This window comes from Podarcis muralis, chromosome 1 (genome assembly GCF_964188315.1).
Source record: "Podarcis muralis chromosome 1, rPodMur119.hap1.1, whole genome shotgun sequence".
NCBI classification, from domain to species: domain Eukaryota; kingdom Metazoa; phylum Chordata; class Lepidosauria; order Squamata; family Lacertidae; genus Podarcis; species Podarcis muralis.
This window is the reverse complement of record NC_135655.1, coordinates 103,620,855-103,638,612: the sequence shown is the minus strand read 5'-3', so window position 1 is coordinate 103,638,612 and position 17,758 is coordinate 103,620,855. Positions and strand designations below refer to the sequence as shown.

The window sequence follows — 17,758 nt, the reverse complement described above, 5'->3', positions numbered from 1 at the left end:
AGCTCTTTACAGAAACCGATGACCCACTCAGGTGTGTTGATTTGTTGGATGAGAAAATATATGACAGGAAAGTGTAAAGTAGGATAATTAACACAGGTCAGGGATTAAGAGAGAACAACTAGGAATCCATCAGCTGACCAAGTGGTTAATGCTGAAAGTTTGCTTGTTTCTCAGAAGTCTGATAAAGTACAGCAGCGTCGATTACTATGGCTGACTTTGAGCAGTTGCTGTTGCTCTATCTCCAGTTACAAACTTGTTCTGTTGTCAGGACAGAAATGAGGACTTATCCCTCGATGCATTGCCTCAGTGCTTTATCGCTGTTTCCTGGGTCTTTGTTTAGGGAAGGAGTAAGCTAATACATTCACACAGACAAAATTTTATCCATACCAATGGTGTTGTTTCGAACAGGTCAATAAAACTTTTTCTCTCTCTTCTGTTTCTTCTCCTGCTTCTTTCTTCTTAGGAAAAAAAATCTTTCCACAGAAGGTCATGTAAATGGCTATCTTTTTGACATCTGACAGGAAGGTGTTCCACAGGGTGGGCACCACATTTACAAAACTGCTGCTTCCACATGCAGCAGAGAAGTCATTCCTGCCGCCTAACTTTATGATGATCTTCTTCTTCTACTACTACTACTTCTAATATATAGACCACATCATGGCATAAAACCATCAAAGTTGTGTACACAGTAAAAACAGGATAAAACACCAAAAGACAAGCTCTGAGAGCAATCAAATCAATTCAGCAAATGCTAAAACAATAAAAAAAACCATCCATGCAAACTCTAAAAACAACAAAAACCATCTAATCAAATATAAAATTGATCTTCCATAAATGATTGTGCTGCACCTCAGGGAAAGCCTTCTTTGACAACAACAACAACAAAAAAAGGTATTCAGTAGGTGCCTCAATATCATGACAGCAGATGCCTGATTGTGGCGGATAATTGATCTCAGGGAACAGGAGCTGTAATGCCAAAAGCCTGGTTTCTCGTACAGGGTAAGCACACATCTGAGGCATATGGTTAATTATCATGTGTTGACTGATGTATTGTGTTCCCCCCTGTTTATGTGAGGAAAGACTCCCCTAAATTCCTGGAACCAGTAAAGGGTTAGAATTTAATTAAAACCCCTGAATTTCCAGATCCAGTAGGGATTCAATTGCTGGAATAGCCAGGCCAGCCTGATAATGGCTGTGAAGTATGAGTCATTAATCTAACAAAGGCAAGGCAATGAGCCATTAAGAAAGTGGGGACTCTGTGCCAGACACAAATGGGTGGAGCCCAAGTGGGCAGAGACAAAAAGAGTTTGGAGTTTTTAGGATTTAAATTTTCTGTGGCGTATTCTTGGGGAAAGGGTTTCGGCTTGTAAGCGGCAAGCTGGAAGGAGGGTCAGAGCGATGGTTCAGGTCTTTTCAGATCCCAGGCTACAGCTATGGGAGAAGCATGAACCTTTTGGAGTGTTAATGCTTTGAACTATTCTGTCCTGGGTTTGGGTTGTATACATGTGTAAATAGACCATATATCATAGAGACACCACCGTCTGTGCTGTGCCACATTTCCAAAGGAAACATTAACTCTGGGTAACCTTCTGGAACCTCACAACTTGCATGTAACAATAAATTTTGTAAGCCTCTCCCCAAGAAACCCATTATCACAACCTCTACGTTTGTTACTTCCAACACCATATATAAGCATTTTGATTTGTAAATTATAAAAGCCTTTAGAAAGAAGTAAAAACAGGGCAATAGCATCCCTCTCAATTTTTGACAGTCTGAGCTTTTCCTCATAATGTAAAATACTGTGTTCTGTCATTTTCTGCAGTTAATCCAAGCAACTGTGACAAAGTGCCATTTTTTAGCACAAAGCTAGGCCTGCAACGAGGGTGGGTAAATCTGTCGGTTTCAGTTTCTCTCGTGTGTTTTTTCCAAGCTTAACTTCAGTTATCCATATTTCCACATCCATTAGCGTTTCTTAAAAAAAAAAAAATCCCAGAAAAAATTACCAGCATTTTAGTGCAAATTTATTCTAATATGCACATTTTTGCAAAGTAATATAAGACATTTTTGAATGTTAATTTCATTAATATGTGCAAGTTAACCCACATATGTACTTCTGTACACATTACCCAGGTAGAGAGCTGGATTGCAAAATTTGAAGAAGTGCAAATTTCAAAAAATGGTTTTGTTTCCGTTCTTGTATTGTTTTGGAAAGTGCTGATTTAGTAAGCACACCTTTACATGCAAACTGAATCTAATTTCTCCCCCATTCCTACCTGCGGCACAATTGCTTTCCATAATTAGAGCTGTGCAACAGATTTGAATGAACCCCATGGCTTCTGGGCTGCCTATTCTGCCTCCTGTATTATTTAACATCTATGTAAACCAGGGGTGCACAACCTGCAGCCCTCCAGTTGTTTCTGGACTACAACTCCCATCAGCCAGTGATCAGGGATGATGGGAGGTGTAGTCCAACAACACCTGGAGATCTGCAGGTTGTGCACCCGATATAAACCAATTGGGGATTTGGTGTACAATGTCATCAGTGTGCTGAAGACATGGCAGCTTTCTCTCTCCACTCCATTAAAATCAGGAGAGGTTGGGAAGGTGATGGACAGGTGTCTGGAGGCAGTGCTGGGATGGGGGCAAAAAACTAAGGCTGAATCCTGATAAGATGGAAGTGCTATGGGTAAGTGGTTGAAACTCCTTGGTCTGAATACCATACATATTTGTCATATGTGATTGTGACATCTTTAACCCTGCCAATCTTCTTGGGAGGAGCAAAACCATTCACATAGATATCAGTATTAAAACTGAACTGCAGGGATCAAACACATTAAAATGATTGCAGGTTTATGTTTGATCTCAAGGTATGGTGACATGGTATCCTGGAGTGTAAACACACACACACACACGAGGCAGAAAATAAAGGTTTTTAATTCAAACACCCTGCAGTTTGGAAGAACGACATTCTGTTTCTGCTTCATGCTGCGTATTTTCATCCTGTGACCCGCTAATCTCCAATTAACTACATTCTCAGTGTGATCCTACCCGCAAATTAAAAAGTCTACCCATCTATATCAGAAGATGTTAATAGCTTTGCTTTTAACAGCGAGAAAGGGCTACAGCTCAGCTCTTCCAGAATTAAGTTCAAGAAATATGTTTCTAAGATTTGTTTGTGCAAAATTCTTGCTTACATAGGCACACAAACATATCCCCCATTCTTGCTTTCCCCTGCAGTGGACCTATAAATCATTTTGTTATCTGAGAAGAAAAATATCACGAGGGGGAGGCCCCATCACTGAGTGAAAAAAACACACAAGAAAATCTCAAAAGATACTAGTTAAGCAATGGTTCGGATTAAAAAACTCCACGAGTTTTACTTGTGCAACAGGTGTTTCTCTATTCCTTTCTGCTACAGACCTCTGAAAAGGTATTTCTGACTTGCTCAGGAGTGGCTTTCAGGGAGCGAAAGAAGCAGTAGGAGAGACGGAAAGGCCCACTGCACTTGTGGAAAGGGAATTCAGAACCCCACTTTGTGTGAGCAAAAGTGTCTTCTGCTCATACAAGGGTAAAATTTGGGTCCATATCCATACCCTCGGCCCAGTATACCTGAAGGAGTGTCTCCACCCCCATCGTTCTGACCAGACACTGAGGTCCAGCCAAGTTACAGGGAACCAGGCAGAGGGCCTTCTCGGTATTGGCACCCGCCCTGTGGAATCCCCTCCCACCAGATGTCAAAGAGAAAAACAACTACCAGACTTTTAGAAGACATCTGAAGGCAGCCCTGTTTAGGGAAGCTTTTAATGTTTAATAGACTATTGTATTTTAATATTCAGTAAATGCTGTAGCTCTTCTGCTTTCTGGTCTGCCACCATTTGCTTGTATAATGGTGGGGACAAGAACATGCATATTGAAGACTATACTATTACCATTCTACCTGTGAGATCCAACTTTTAAAAACTTTTCTCTGACAAGAACTATGCAGCCAGCATATGGGTCTCATAGGTAAAGGTAAAGGGACCCCTGACCATTAGGTCCAGTCATGACCGACTCTGGCGCTCATCTCACTTTATTGGCCGAGGGAGCCAGCGTACAGCTTCCAGATCATGTGGCCAGCATGACTAAGCCACTTCTGATAAACCAGAGCAGCGCACGGAAACACCATTTACCTTCCCACCGGAGTGGTACTTATTTATCTACTTGCACTTCAACGTGCTTTCGAACTGCTAGGTTGGCAGGAACAGGGACCGAGCAATGGGAGCTCACCCCGTCGTGGGGATTCAAACTGCCGAACTTCTGATCGGCAAGCCCTAGGCTCTGTGGTTTAACCCACAGCGCCACCCGTGTCTATTTTTCTCCTACAAGAACTATGCAGCCAGCATATGGGTCTCATACATGAGACAGACAAAAAAGGGTGAGAACGGGCTGATCTGCATGTCATGGCTTAGCATGAACATGTGAGCAAGTGAGCTTCCAGAGAGAAGATGGTGGCTGCTTTGCTCCTTCTCAGTCATCCTGCTGCTGCGCAAAGCCATAGTTTGGCTCAGCATGGCAACTGAATCTAGGGTTGTGGTTTAGCTCTCCTAGGCAAACCATGTGCTGTCAACCGTAAGACAAACCTGGGTTACAGTATGGGGTCGTATGCATAGTATTACACCAACACAATGATATACTGAGCAGGGTGTTGACTAAGAAGTAAAAGTGGATTTCTATTTCCACTCTTCATTCCCTCTGAAACTCTTATTACAGTAAAGCGTGATCAAAGTCTTTGTTCAATGCACTTTTTTCACAGAGTAGGAAAAAGAATAGCAAAGCCAATACAGGGCAAGTACAAAGTGTTCATCACACCTAGATTAAGTACTGATTCCAGGCCAGCGTATTCTTTTTCTTAAGTGTTTAGTACTATCCTGACTCTGTGTCACTGTGCCTGGTCACATTGTCATGTCATGGCTTCAGGAACTAACCAAAGCTAAATTCAGACTGGCCTTCCTTGCGCTGTTCAGTTCATTCACTATTACAAGAAGTCCTGATTATCATAAGTACTTTTAAGTTATGTGTGCATACAAATATATTAATGCAGAAAGTAGGTTCTGATTTCACTTTTACAATTTACTTCAAAGGCAGATTACTCTCGGGAGTAAGGCTGCAAGAGAAAATAAAAACTTCAAAAGCCTTCAAACGCACCCCACTGATTTCACTACTTCATAAGGTGAAAGGAATTAAAAACATGCAGGGGAAATTCCGAGGCAAATGCGGTTAGCAATATATAAGTTGTTCAAGAAAGAAACAGAAGGAAGTATTCAGTGCAGCTTATAGTAGGTGACATGGATGGCCTTTGAGAGATAATTTTCATGAAGCCTAAAGGACAAGCGCGTTTGAGACATGATTTGAAAGCAATTGCTGGAAGAAAACCTGTTTTAAACTCCCCTCATTCCCAAGCACAATATTCAAACTTACTGCGAATCCCTGGCTTGGGGAACATTTCAGGTTAGTAAAGACAAAATTTACATTTAGTAGCCAGAGGGGGAGAATGCAAGAAGGAGGAAGTAAATCATGCTGTGAAAAAAATAATCCAGTTCATAGCAATGGAGCATGCAAACACACACACACACACACACACACACACACACACCACATGTGTATCCAATGAGGTATTTGAATATAAAACAAAAAGTAAAACCAGATAAATGGTTTTATCCATATTACCCCCTTGGCACGGGGACATTCCCAGGGGAACTGAAGGAGGCAGTGGTGCGCCCGCTCTTAAAGAAAACATCATTAGATCCTTTAGATCTATCCAATTACCGCCCAGTTTCGAATCTTCTGTTCCTGGGTAAGGTGATTGAGAGAGCGGTTGCTGAACAGCTTGGTGGGTTTCTGGATGAAACATCGGCTCTGGATCCATTCCAGTCCGGCTTCCGCGCTGGTCATGGGACTGAGACGGCTCTGGTTGCCCTAACAGATGATCTTCGTAGACAGCTGGATCGAGGCGGGTCTGGGCTGCTGATTCTTCTAGACCTGTCAGCAGCCTTTGACATGGTCGATCACGAACTCCTGGACCACCGCCTTGCCGACGTGGGGATCCAGGGCACAGTCCTTCAATGGCTGCACTCGTTTCTCTCTGGTCGGGGCAGAGGGTGGCGCTTGGGGGGGGGGAATTGTCATCGAGCCACTCCTTGGTGTGTGGAGTACCTCAGGGTGCGATACTCTCCCCAATGCTTTTCAACATCTTTATGCACCCCCTTGCCCAGCTTGTTCGGAGTTTTGGGCTGGGTTGCCATCAGTATGCTGATGACACCCAACTCTATCTGTTGATGGATGGCCATCCTGACTCGGCCCCAGACACACTGACCAGATGTTTGGAAGCTGTGGCTGGATGGTTACGTGGGAGCCGGTTGAAGCTAAATCCTTCGAAGACAGAGGTCCTGTGGCTGGGACGGGGCAATATGGGATTGGGGGGGCAACTCCCATCTCTTGCGGGGGCGCAATTAGTGCCAGCACCGTCCGTTAAGAGTTTGGGTGTAATCTTCGACACCTCCCTTTCCATGGAGGCGCAGATTGCAGCTATAACAAAGGCGGCATTTTTCCATCTCCTCCAAGCTAAGCAGTTGGCTCCTTACCTCTCTCGCCCTGACCTAGCCACTGTGATCCACGCGACGGTCACCTCCAGACTGGATTATTGTAACTCGCTCTACGTGGGGCTGCCCTTGAGACTGACCCAGAAACTCCAGCGGGTGCAGAATGCTGCAGCGAGACTCCTTACGAGGTCTTCGCTGCGAGATCACATTCACCCGGTGCTATACCAGCTGCACTGGCTCCCGGTGGAGTACAGGATCAGGTTTAAGGTGCTGGTTTTAACCTTTAAAGCCCTATACGGCTTAGGACCCTCGTACCTACGGGACCGCCTCTCCTGGTATGCCCCACAGAGAAACTTACGGTCTTCAAATAAAAACATCTTGAAGGTCCCAGGCCACAGAGAAGTTAGGCTGGCCTCAACTAGAGCCAGGGCTTTTTCGGCTGTGGCTCCGATCTGGTGGAACACTCTGTCACAAGAGACCAGGGCCCTGCAGGACTTGACATCTTTCCGCAGGGCCTGCAAGACAGAGCTGTTCCACCAGGCCTTTGGCAAGGGAACAGCCTGACTCCCTCCATCGGCAATCTTCGCGGAGCTCTGGCCCAATGGCTGCCAGTGGCTTGAATTAATTAATTTTAGAATGAATGATTTTAGAGTGTTGTTTATGCTGTACTTTTGTACTGTTTTATTGTTGTTAGCCGCCCTGAGCCCGGCTAAGGCTGGGGAGGGCGGGATATAAATAAAATTTATTATTATTATTATTATTATTATTATTATTATTAAGCAAAATGGTGGGGGAGAAGAAAAGCAAACATTCAACTGGATTTTGATACTTAGGTGGAATACCTTTAACACAACACTCATGTGAGATAGGTTAGGCCAGAGACAGCAACAAGGCGCATTTCATGGCTGAGTGAGGATTCGATCGTGTGTACAACCATTACAGAACGCAGGCTCTTCCTATTTACTTGTAACTCGAATGGGTGTACAGTAGTACCTCGGGTTACATACGCTTCAGGTTACAGACTCTGCTAACCCAGAAATAGTACCTAGGGTTAAGAACTTTGCTTCAGGATGAGAACAGAAATCGCACGGTGGTGGCGTGGCGGCAGCAGGAGACCCCATTAGCTACAGTGGTACCTCAGGTTAAGAACAGTTTAAGGTTAAGAACGGGCCTCCAGAACGAATTAAGTTCTTAACCCAAGGTACCACTGTATGCCTTTTGAGGGCAAAATCCTTCCAACGCAGCTTACAAAATTAAGACAACAGGGAACTATACAGTATTTAAAATACAATTAGAGCCAGTCAATGCTAAACCCATAAAAAAATAAAAAATCAGCAGCTAAAATATCAGCCTCCATAAAAATGGAATGAAAGGTTGAAAAGTTCTTTTCTCTGGTGCCTCTCAGTCTAATAGATCCTGACGGCAAGCCAGAGAGCAGCTGTTCCTGCAGTCCTTCCGATAACCTGGGCCCCAACTGCTTAAGGCAGGTATGGGAAACCCGTGGCTCTCCAGGTGTTGTAGGACTTCATCCTTGACCACTGTCTGTGCTGGTTCTGGCTAATGGGAGTTTGAGCTAATGGGAGTTTGAGATGTGAGAAGTGCACACAGAACTCCCATCCCTTGTTGTGGTTAGAGTATTGGACTAGGACCCAGGAGACTGGATTCTGAATCCCCACTTAGCCATGGAGCTCATTGGGTGACCTTAGGCCAGTCTCACTACCTCACAGTGTTGTTGTGGGATTAAAGGAGGACAGGGAGAACCATATAAGCCACATTGAGCTCTAGGGAGAAAATATTGGTATATAAGAGCAATAAATAAATAAAATAAGTAAACTGTGGGGTGGGGGGCAACAACAAAAACAGGGTTCTGTTAAGCACAAATGCTGCATGAGTGCTGGGCTTAGACTGAACCCAAACTGGCCTTTTCTATATCTCAGGCAACTACTACAAGGCTGTGTGTGTGTGTCATTTTGTGGTTTACACAGCATATGAAGTTTATGAAGGGTCAAATCAACACACAGATCTTTCATACGTTTTGAGAAACACAGTTGCAGAAGGGAGTTGAAAATCAGCTGCAGCACAGTTCCTCAAAATTAACTGAAATTAGGGATAAGCTGAGATTCTCTTACCCTATTTACTGAAATATATGTCTGTTGTTAACATGAAACAGAAAGCATAGGAGAGCAATTTGAATAGGCATTAAACGTAACGTCGCATTCACATTTGCATCACAAAGCACTTTAAACACCATTTGTGAAAACAATCAAAGATATACAGTTTGATCCCAAACATGTTTACTCTGAAATCAGTCTCTCTTTTATGACCAATTGTCCCAAATCAACAAGCCAGCGCACCAACAGCAGCATCTCACAGGAGCAAACTGAAGGCTCTCAGTGACAGCAGAAGCCCCTCCCTCCTTTCCGCACCAGCACAAAATACAATTTATCCCCCTGCCACTCTCACAACTCTATGTTTTCTGCCCCCCAAAAAACTTGAAATGAAATGTTGCTTTCTGAGAAGAAAGCAGTCTCAAACAGAAAATAATCTAACCCTCCCTTTCCCCCCTGAAAAGAATGTGGTAGCTTTTATTTGTATTAATGCGTTCTTATCTCTTATCTCCAATCCATTCTGCGAAGGCGAATAATAGACTTTTAGACTTCAGAAGACTGCAGTGTTTCAGCTTCCTCCCATCTATTTTTTTCAGCAAGCTGAATGCTGGTAAATAAAACCTGTTCCAGAATCAATCTCCAGTTCTAGCTGCATGGATATCAAACTATATATCCCACCGGTGCTCCCTTGCAGCATCACTTCTCTCTCCCAGCTACCTCCTCTGCCTTCAGATTCATCTTTATTTACTTTCTCTGCAGATTTTAAAGTATTGAGACCCTTGAGACCAAATCCTCTTTCTCTCGAGAATGGCTCTTTCTTTTTGTCGTTACTTACAGTTTGTGAACCTTTCCAAACTACAGCAAAAACTGTGCTACATCATAATGTAAGTGACGTACCACTAACTTACACCATAATTTAAGATAAATACACTTTTAATGTTTTGGGGTGGTTTTTTTGGGAAGAAAGCAAACCTAATTTAATATGTTCTCATATATGAATCAATAAGAGACTCTACCTCATTATAAATACCCTTACGACACATATTTAGCATGTGCAAATGGTACGTGAACTAGAATGCTAGTTTCTAGTTATTGCATAGTAGCAATTATCACAATAACACTTTTTGAAAAGCCACTGGAACCATAGGAATTTATACAAGTTACATACATGAAAGATCCATAGCATCTCTTTCTAAGTGAGCATGTACCTGAAGATGTTTGTGTCAGCAAGTATTGTATGAATTGGTCTTTTACACAGGGTTTTCCAACTTCATTTCCTCCCAAACTGCTCACTACAAGGTTTGAACAGAACCTCTAATTGTTCTGTTAGTGTTCTTATAAATTATTTTATTTATTTGTTGCTTATTTATCCCAACTGCTTCTCAAAGAAGCTCAAGGTGGAGTACATGGTTCTCACTCTCCTTATTTAATCCCCACAACATTCATGTGAGCTAGGTTAGGCTGAGATGCAGTGACTGTTCCAATGTCAGCTAGTGAGTCTCATGGCTGCATATAGTCGTCCCCCCTGCCAACTTCGCGGTAGAACAGATTTCCTTCCATTTAAAGCGTAACTGCCCCTGTTCAGCTGTTGCACCTCTATTTCACCACATGGGGCACATTCAGTGATCTGAAGCACACAGGGTTTTGCTACTACTAGGTAAAGGACTATGCAACAAGTCTGAAGCAAAAAGAAATTGGTTTTCCATGTGCTAATATTGGGGTAATTACTGGCACCAGCAGCAAATTCAAAATCCTTGTGTGCAAGCCTACCACTCCTTTCGTTGCCTATACCAGTGACTCCTAAACCAACATATCTACTGTGAAATTCAGGAGTATTTGATGAAGCCAGTGTAGATGTGCTTCGTTAAAACATCTAAATGCTGCAAAATGTCTTTAGATTGTACAAGCCTTGGCACCATATGAAATTTCAATAAATAGGTAGGTTTCCAGCAGTCTAAAGCTAGAAATCCCTTGCAAGCAATCAAGAATAAGCCATCCACTATTACTCTTTCAATCAATATAATATCAGCAAACCAAAAGGTCATTTCCATTCACACATGTCTTCATAACCACTTTAAAAAACGAATCTCAGTAATTTCAATTTTTCCCCCTTAATACACACTGCAGCAGGATAAATTTCAGTTAAAATGGATCTTTGCTATTCAGCTAATCAAAATATCCTTCCTCTGGCCAGCTTAATCACACTAACCAAGAGTTAGCACACATTTCCGAGACAATGTTAAATATAGACTATCTTGCTAGGCAAGGTTACTGCTTTGTTCTTGCGCAAACTAAGCAACGTAAAAACAGCCCTCAGCAGCTTCCTTCCTTCCCAGAATCATGGTTCTTTAAAAGGTTTTCTCTAAGGTAATCAAGTCCACTTTCCAATATAGTGAAACATTTCAGTGCATGATATTTTTCCTTGCTATTGTTTAGAAGGTCTAGAAATGTAGAATACTAATATTTCTAGGTAATGTGTCCAACTGCCCATCTGTTCTCAGTGTTAGAAATTTTCTTCCTGAGCTGCGAGAAAGGGCTAGCTTTTAAAACCTGGATTATGCCCTAAAGGGACATCTGCCTCAACTTGAACTTGCAAGCACAACTTTTGGGAGCAAGTGTATTGAGTTCCAGGTGATTGCAATACAGATGCCTCAGGTCGGCTGCTGGATGTATATACTTCATCATGGTATACAAATGCAATTTCAAAAAAGAAAAGAAAAAGAGATTGGCTACTCTACAGATGCTTGCCTCAGGTTTTTATGCAATGAAGCCATAACCACATACAGAATATTCCTAGCAAAGACGATGGCTTCAAAAACCACGTGATCTTCGGAAAGCTTTTCATGAGAACTTTTAAATAAAATATATAGATACAAGCCAAGTGAGCAGGCATTGCCCTGAGATAGGCATAAACCTTCCCAGAGGAGTACATTGTGTTACATGCAAGTAATGAAGGGAAAGATATGCCTATGCACATTCTCCAGCAGAAAATAGAACAGATATAGGCAGAAGGGTACAATTATTCTAAGCACCATTTCCCCCTTGAGTAATAGCTTCAATTCCTTTCCTCTTTTCCCCATCCAGTATAATAGTGTTGCTTGCCTCGGAAAGGATTTGAAAGAATGAGCAAGCAGTAGTAAACAAACTAAAGAAAATATTTCTGCCTTCCATACAATCCCTACTTCTGGAATCATCTCACAGAAAGCCAGAGAAAGTGTAACATTTAAACGTCAAATGTGATTTATTAATATGCTGCTTCTTCAACAAGTTTACAGCGGCTTCAAAAACACAAAAGTTATAAGCATATAATAGTAGCCACAAAAACAACAACCATAAATTAATAAAACTATAAAAATTCCTTCCAGTAGCACCTTAAAGACCAACTAAGTTAGTTCTTGGTATGAGCTTTCGTGTGCATGCACACTTCTTCAGATACATAGGTTGATGGACTTCCATTTCATGCGGCTCAATGTGGTGCCTTCCATAGTTCCAGTTACAGATAGGTAGCCGTGTTGGTCTGCCATAGTCAAAACAAAAAAAATTCCTTCCAGTAGCACCTTAAAGACCAACTAAGTTAGTTCTTGGTATGAGCTTTCTATCTGAAGAAGTGTGCATGCACACGAAAGCTCATACCAAGAACTAACTTAGTTGGTCTTTAAGGTGCTACTGGAAGGAATTTTTTTTGTTTTGACTATGGCAGACCAACACGGCTACCTATCTGTTAATAAAACTATGTGCAAGTTTTTCCAAATATATTTAACTTTTCAAGTGCTCACATAGGAATTGATGCCCAGAAATCCATGTATCAAAAAGTTAAAATAAAAGTAGACTAAAGACAGGAAAAAAACCAAAACGAAATCCAGGTATCGTATTTCCAGTCCTCTAACCATAGTTTTGAGATTGGGAATGAACGATGGTAATCTCCTCTCCTGTTGTGAGCACAGATCTCCTCCTCCCAGTCTCGTTTGGTCTAACCATAGTTGCCATGATGCCTAAACTGAGCAAATGATGGCGCTGGAGGCATGGTATGGAAGTTAACACTAACCACAGTTTGCTTCATTTGGATGGTATTATATTACCTAGAGTCTGTATAAATCTGTTCAAAAAGGCATTTGAACAATACTTCTGTTTCCTCTTACTCAGAAAGTTCCATGACACAAAATGGAAAGTATTTCTGTGGAAAGGCTCCACGAAAACATCCCAAATAGCTTCTATTCAGTATGTTTTCTAACAGAAAAGTTGTCTTTCATGCATTTTCTACCTACCATTCAAAGAGGAAATTGGCAGTGCCATCAATTATTTATTCAGTTGTTTGCCTGCTTATTTCAAAAGCCTGGTAGTCCATAATAACATTTTTTTTTAAAAAAAATAAATATCTGAAATAAAATATCCACTTAAACATAAAATATGCATGGTATACTTCCTCCCCCCCCCCCCGAGTTGGCTTTGTGCATTAATTCTGAGGGTGTGTGACAAAAATAATCAGCAGTGACTCATTTTCTCCCCAAATTATTTTTGCTTCCTATTATTCGAGTCACCACTGAGGGAGTCACTTTGGAGGGATTTTCAGAATCTTATTGAGGCATACAAATGGCAACATATGCTTACTTGCAGTTGGTGAATTTGGTAGGGGAATTTCAGCGACCATTTCAAATGGTGATTTTGTCCCCCCATATATATTGGGTGGAGACACATTTATCATTTAAAAGTGATTCCAGCTGCTGCCATATTTCACTCCCCCAGAGTGCCTTGAGAATTATACTATCCTCTAGTGCTGAGTGGAGAACTCTGTCAATTATGGCAAATGTATTCCTCCCTCCCTCTCCCCCAGCATTCTAACTCTTGTGTCATTCCTGTGAACTAGAGAAGAAGCATGACAAGGGTCAGAGTTGATACTACTGCTATCACCAAAGCCACCAGCAGATACGTTGTTGTTTAGTCGTTTAGTCGTGTCCGACTCTTCGTGACCCCATGGACCAGAGCACGCCAGGCACTCCTGTCTTCCACTGCCTCCTGCAGTTTGGTCAAACTCATGTTGGTAGCTTCGAGAACACTGTCCAACCATCTCGTCCTCTGTCATCCCCTTCTCCTTGTGCCCTCCATCTTTCCCAACATCGGGTTCTTTTCCAGGGAGTCTTCTCTTCTCATGAGGTGGCCAAAGTATTGGAACCTCAACTTCACAATCTGTCCTTCCAGTGAGCACTCAGGGCTGATTTCCTTCAGAATGGAGAGGTTTGATCTTCTTGCAGTCCATGGGACTCTCAAGAGTCTCCTCCAGCACCATAATTCAAAAGCATCAATTCTTTGGCGATCAGCCTTCTTTATGGTCCAGCTCTCACTTCCATACATCACTACTGGGAAAACCATGGCTTTAACTATATGGACCTTTGTTGGCAAGGTGATGTCTCTGCTTTTTGAGATGCTGTCCAGGTTTCTCCCAAGGAGCAGGCATGTAAACTGTAGGGGGGGGGGATAGACCTGCACTCCCTGCCCTGGAATATTTTGGCAACCAACGCTCATTAAAGTGCCTAGCTGAAGTTGGTGCATTTCAGTGCAGGAATCTTTTGCCCAACGTGGGGCTCAAACCCACGACCCTGAAATTAAGAGTCTCATGCTTTACCAACTGAGCTATCCCAGGCTTCCAATAGAGCTTACTTCCTACTCTGTGTGTTTAGGAATTCAATCCTCTGCACTTTTATTTGGGAGCACACCAAGCTGAACTAAGTGAAGTGTGCTTCTAAATAAACATGTATAGGATTGTGCTGTAAAATGGTGAAGCAAGGAGGAAGTTGAAAAGTGAGTGACATTTCCTTTAATTTGCTCATGGTAAACACTTACAAAGGAACATAGCTTTATAATTAATCATTGTCTCTTAATAATCCTGAAAGCTTTTTGTTTTAGAAAAAAAATAAAATTCAATATCTGCTTTGTTAGCCTAAAGCATTTGCTTTGTTTCTGAAGTAATTATTGAATCTGACCTTTACCCCCTGCTTTAGAAACCTGACACTGTTCTAAACCACACATAATTAAAAACTTAATCAAAATAGAAAACCATCACAAAAGCAATTACAATTAAACTTTGCATTATACAACATGTGGAGTTGTAAGCTCATCCTACTTTCCAAGCACCAAATTAATATTAAATGGGGATTTTTTGTGATAACAGCCTGAATAACAGAATGATGCCTACATTTATTGAAGACAAAGACAGGAGGCAAACACAGGTAAAGCGGGAAGCTAATTATAGACAAGGCAGAGAAAGAATTATGATTCAGTTTTAAACAGTACTTCCAGGGACTCCACACATTTTGACACCTGTAGCAGAAAATCCAACTGGAAGTGCCCTCTGCACTCTGATTAAAAACATGAATCCAAGTATCTGATGATTCAACACCCTCTACCGATGCCTTCAATCTGCTGTCTAAAGATGGTTGCCTCACCCTGTATGATGCTAGCCCTAGCATGTGTACATAAAGAAAGGCAACTAATAAAGTTCATTTGTTACATATCTTTATTCATTACATAACCTTCATTGCATACCTTTAGGCACCAGGCAAAAACATTCCTCTTCTCCCAGGACTTCAGCTAATTAAACAATCTACGGCCTTTAAAACTGCAGGGGGTATTGTTTTTGTTTGTTACTCCGGTATGTATTTTTATGTTGTAAACCACCCTGTGTTCCTCAGATGAAGGCAGGATAGATGAAGAAACTTGAATAAAATACTGGGGGGGGGGGGCTGACCCTCAAATATTTTAGGGGTGTGTGTGTGTGAAGGGACCTTGGCCTCAGGAGTTGGCTCCTATGGATGAAGGGCAGTATAGAATTTATAATTTATAATTATAATTATTACTCCCATAATCCCATTGACTATGCTGGCTGGAACTGATGGAGCTGGAATCTGCAACATCTGGATGGTACCACATCGCCTATCCCTATCTTTAAGGATTATTATTTTATTTTTTCAGTACAAAAATGAAAGGTATATATGCCATCCATAGTAAAATAAAACAGACACATAGTACTGCATGTTTTTGCATTTGACATTTTAAGCTTCCTTTTGTGAAGAAAGGTATGTGACAGGTTTTTAACTACATGGAAGAAGCTTGTGGCCTTATTATGTTAATCTGTAGCATATCTTCATGAATAACTACAGACAAACGTAACAAAGCCTCATCTCTCTCTCTCCTTTCTCTCCTTTAAAGGCCTTGGCTCATGAAGCTGATAACATCTTACAACCCCGCCAGAAAACCTAGCTTCCTCCAATCAAGTGTCCTTTTGAAATATAGGGAAGAAAGCAACGATTACCAGAGAACCAGCACTTCAGATAAATACAGTTATTTTATTCCTGATCAAAGCTACAATTTGAAGTTTTCAATTCTTGTCTTTGATCAAGGAAAGAACCACACACTTTCCATTCAAAACGTTGAAAACTTACTAAAGAATGGTTTCAGCCTTACTTCAAGTTATCTGCAAGATTAGGTATCTTGAAGCAAAAAGAACAGTTTTCCCAATAATCTTAAACTGCATCAAGAATATGCAAAGGAAATTCTAGATTATTATTATTTGGAAAAAATAACTACCAGTTTAATGTAATATAAACTTATCAAAAGAAGAATATGAAAGCGAAAATTACATTTAGGAAGAATTCTGTGGTGGAGGAGCAATTCCGTGACAGAACAACTGTCACATTCAATGTCCTTCCAGATGGCCAAAGGCAGGATGGTAGGAGTGGCTTTTCCCTCGTCTCCACCATTAAAAAAGAGATTTATCTTCCCAATGACCCCTGTGGAAGGGAACTTACTATACCAACTTTGGAACTGGCATACATTTGGGCCCTTCTGAGGTGGGGAGTGTTGAGTGAATTAGGTATCTCAGGATCCTCTGCATCACTCTACACACCACCCCTTCCTCACCACACGCATCACTAGGATAACACTGCTGATGGAACATCTATAACCATGGAGCTTTCCATAGGTGTACTGAGGGAGGGGTATTGACAGTATGAATGCCACCCCACTGCTGGGCATCCCTTTCAGAAAGCAGAGCAGACTTTACATTGTCCCCAACAGTCGCTCAACTAGGCTTTATCCAGCTTTGGGACTGCTCTACATTTGCATGTTAAGTTAAAATTGAACCAAAACTATTCCCAGGTATGAGTATACTTTGCGTATCTCTAGCTTTCAATCAGCACTCTGTGTAAAACTGTTCACTTACAGCACAACCCCTATACATTCTACTCAGAGGTAAGATCCACTGGGTTTAAAGGGGTTTACTCCCAGGGATGAGGGCAAAGGATTGGATCCTTCATAATTTACAATATCCTCAGCATCCCTGATATCGTGTCAACATTGGATTCAAAAGTGGTGCCAATGGGATTTGTTATTGGAATTTTATTTTATTTTTTAAAAGAGTTATTTCCACAATACCGGTAATTGTTTTTAAATAAAGTTGTCTATCCGACTAAAATAATGCCTTTGTATTGGAAACTGAAAAGGGAAAAGATTGGATTCAGCTGTAGAAGGATAGCATTTAAAATCTTTTAAAATATTTCCTACTTTACATGTGTACCCCAGAACTAATATGCAAAAGAGCTATGCAAGACCAATGGAGCTCTTTTACATTCTACATAGTCTTGTATAAACACAGAAAAAGCCAAAGACTTGACAATTTGGAAGCTTGCTAAAGCCACTGTTTTACAAAGCAATCCTGAAATGGTTCTGGTTTTATACTTAAAGAATGTACCTCCTCCTGATGTTCTAAGACTGAATTAGGTAGTACAATTAACCCTCAACACAGAGTTATCCATTAAACTATATACACACACACACAACATTTCTACTATGCCATGCTTGTGAAAAAATTATTATGAAATACTTCCTTACCTGGGGATATTATATAGAAGAAATCTTTAAATTCATCCATCCATACTTCTGCAAGCCGTCTATTGTTCTTGTTAATTACATGGCCGGTACCCCCAGGAAATGTATAAGGCGTAGCTTTTCGAAAGACATGACCAACATGTGAACATGTTACAATCTCCAATGAGCCTCCACACTGCCAGATCTGAAATG

The 17,758-nt window shown here is 41.4% G+C and overlaps 1 protein-coding gene and 1 non-coding gene across 3 annotated transcripts in view; both read right to left on the bottom strand.

Moving 5' to 3' along the window:
* GALNT13 (polypeptide N-acetylgalactosaminyltransferase 13) overlaps nt 1-17,758 on the bottom strand; it is a 151,640-nt gene that overhangs the window by 38,383 nt on the left and 95,499 nt on the right. For both annotated transcript variants that reach the window (XM_077936298.1, XM_077936301.1), the window contains exon 8: nt 17,570-17,750. In XM_077936298.1, coding sequence (XP_077792424.1) covers nt 17,570-17,750 — 181 coding nt within the window. The remainder of the gene's footprint in view (nt 1-17,569; nt 17,751-17,758) is intronic.
* On the bottom strand, nt 14,252-14,325 carry TRNAK-CUU (transfer RNA lysine (anticodon CUU)). Its single transcript has one exon. It is a non-coding gene; the product is annotated as a tRNA-Lys (tRNA).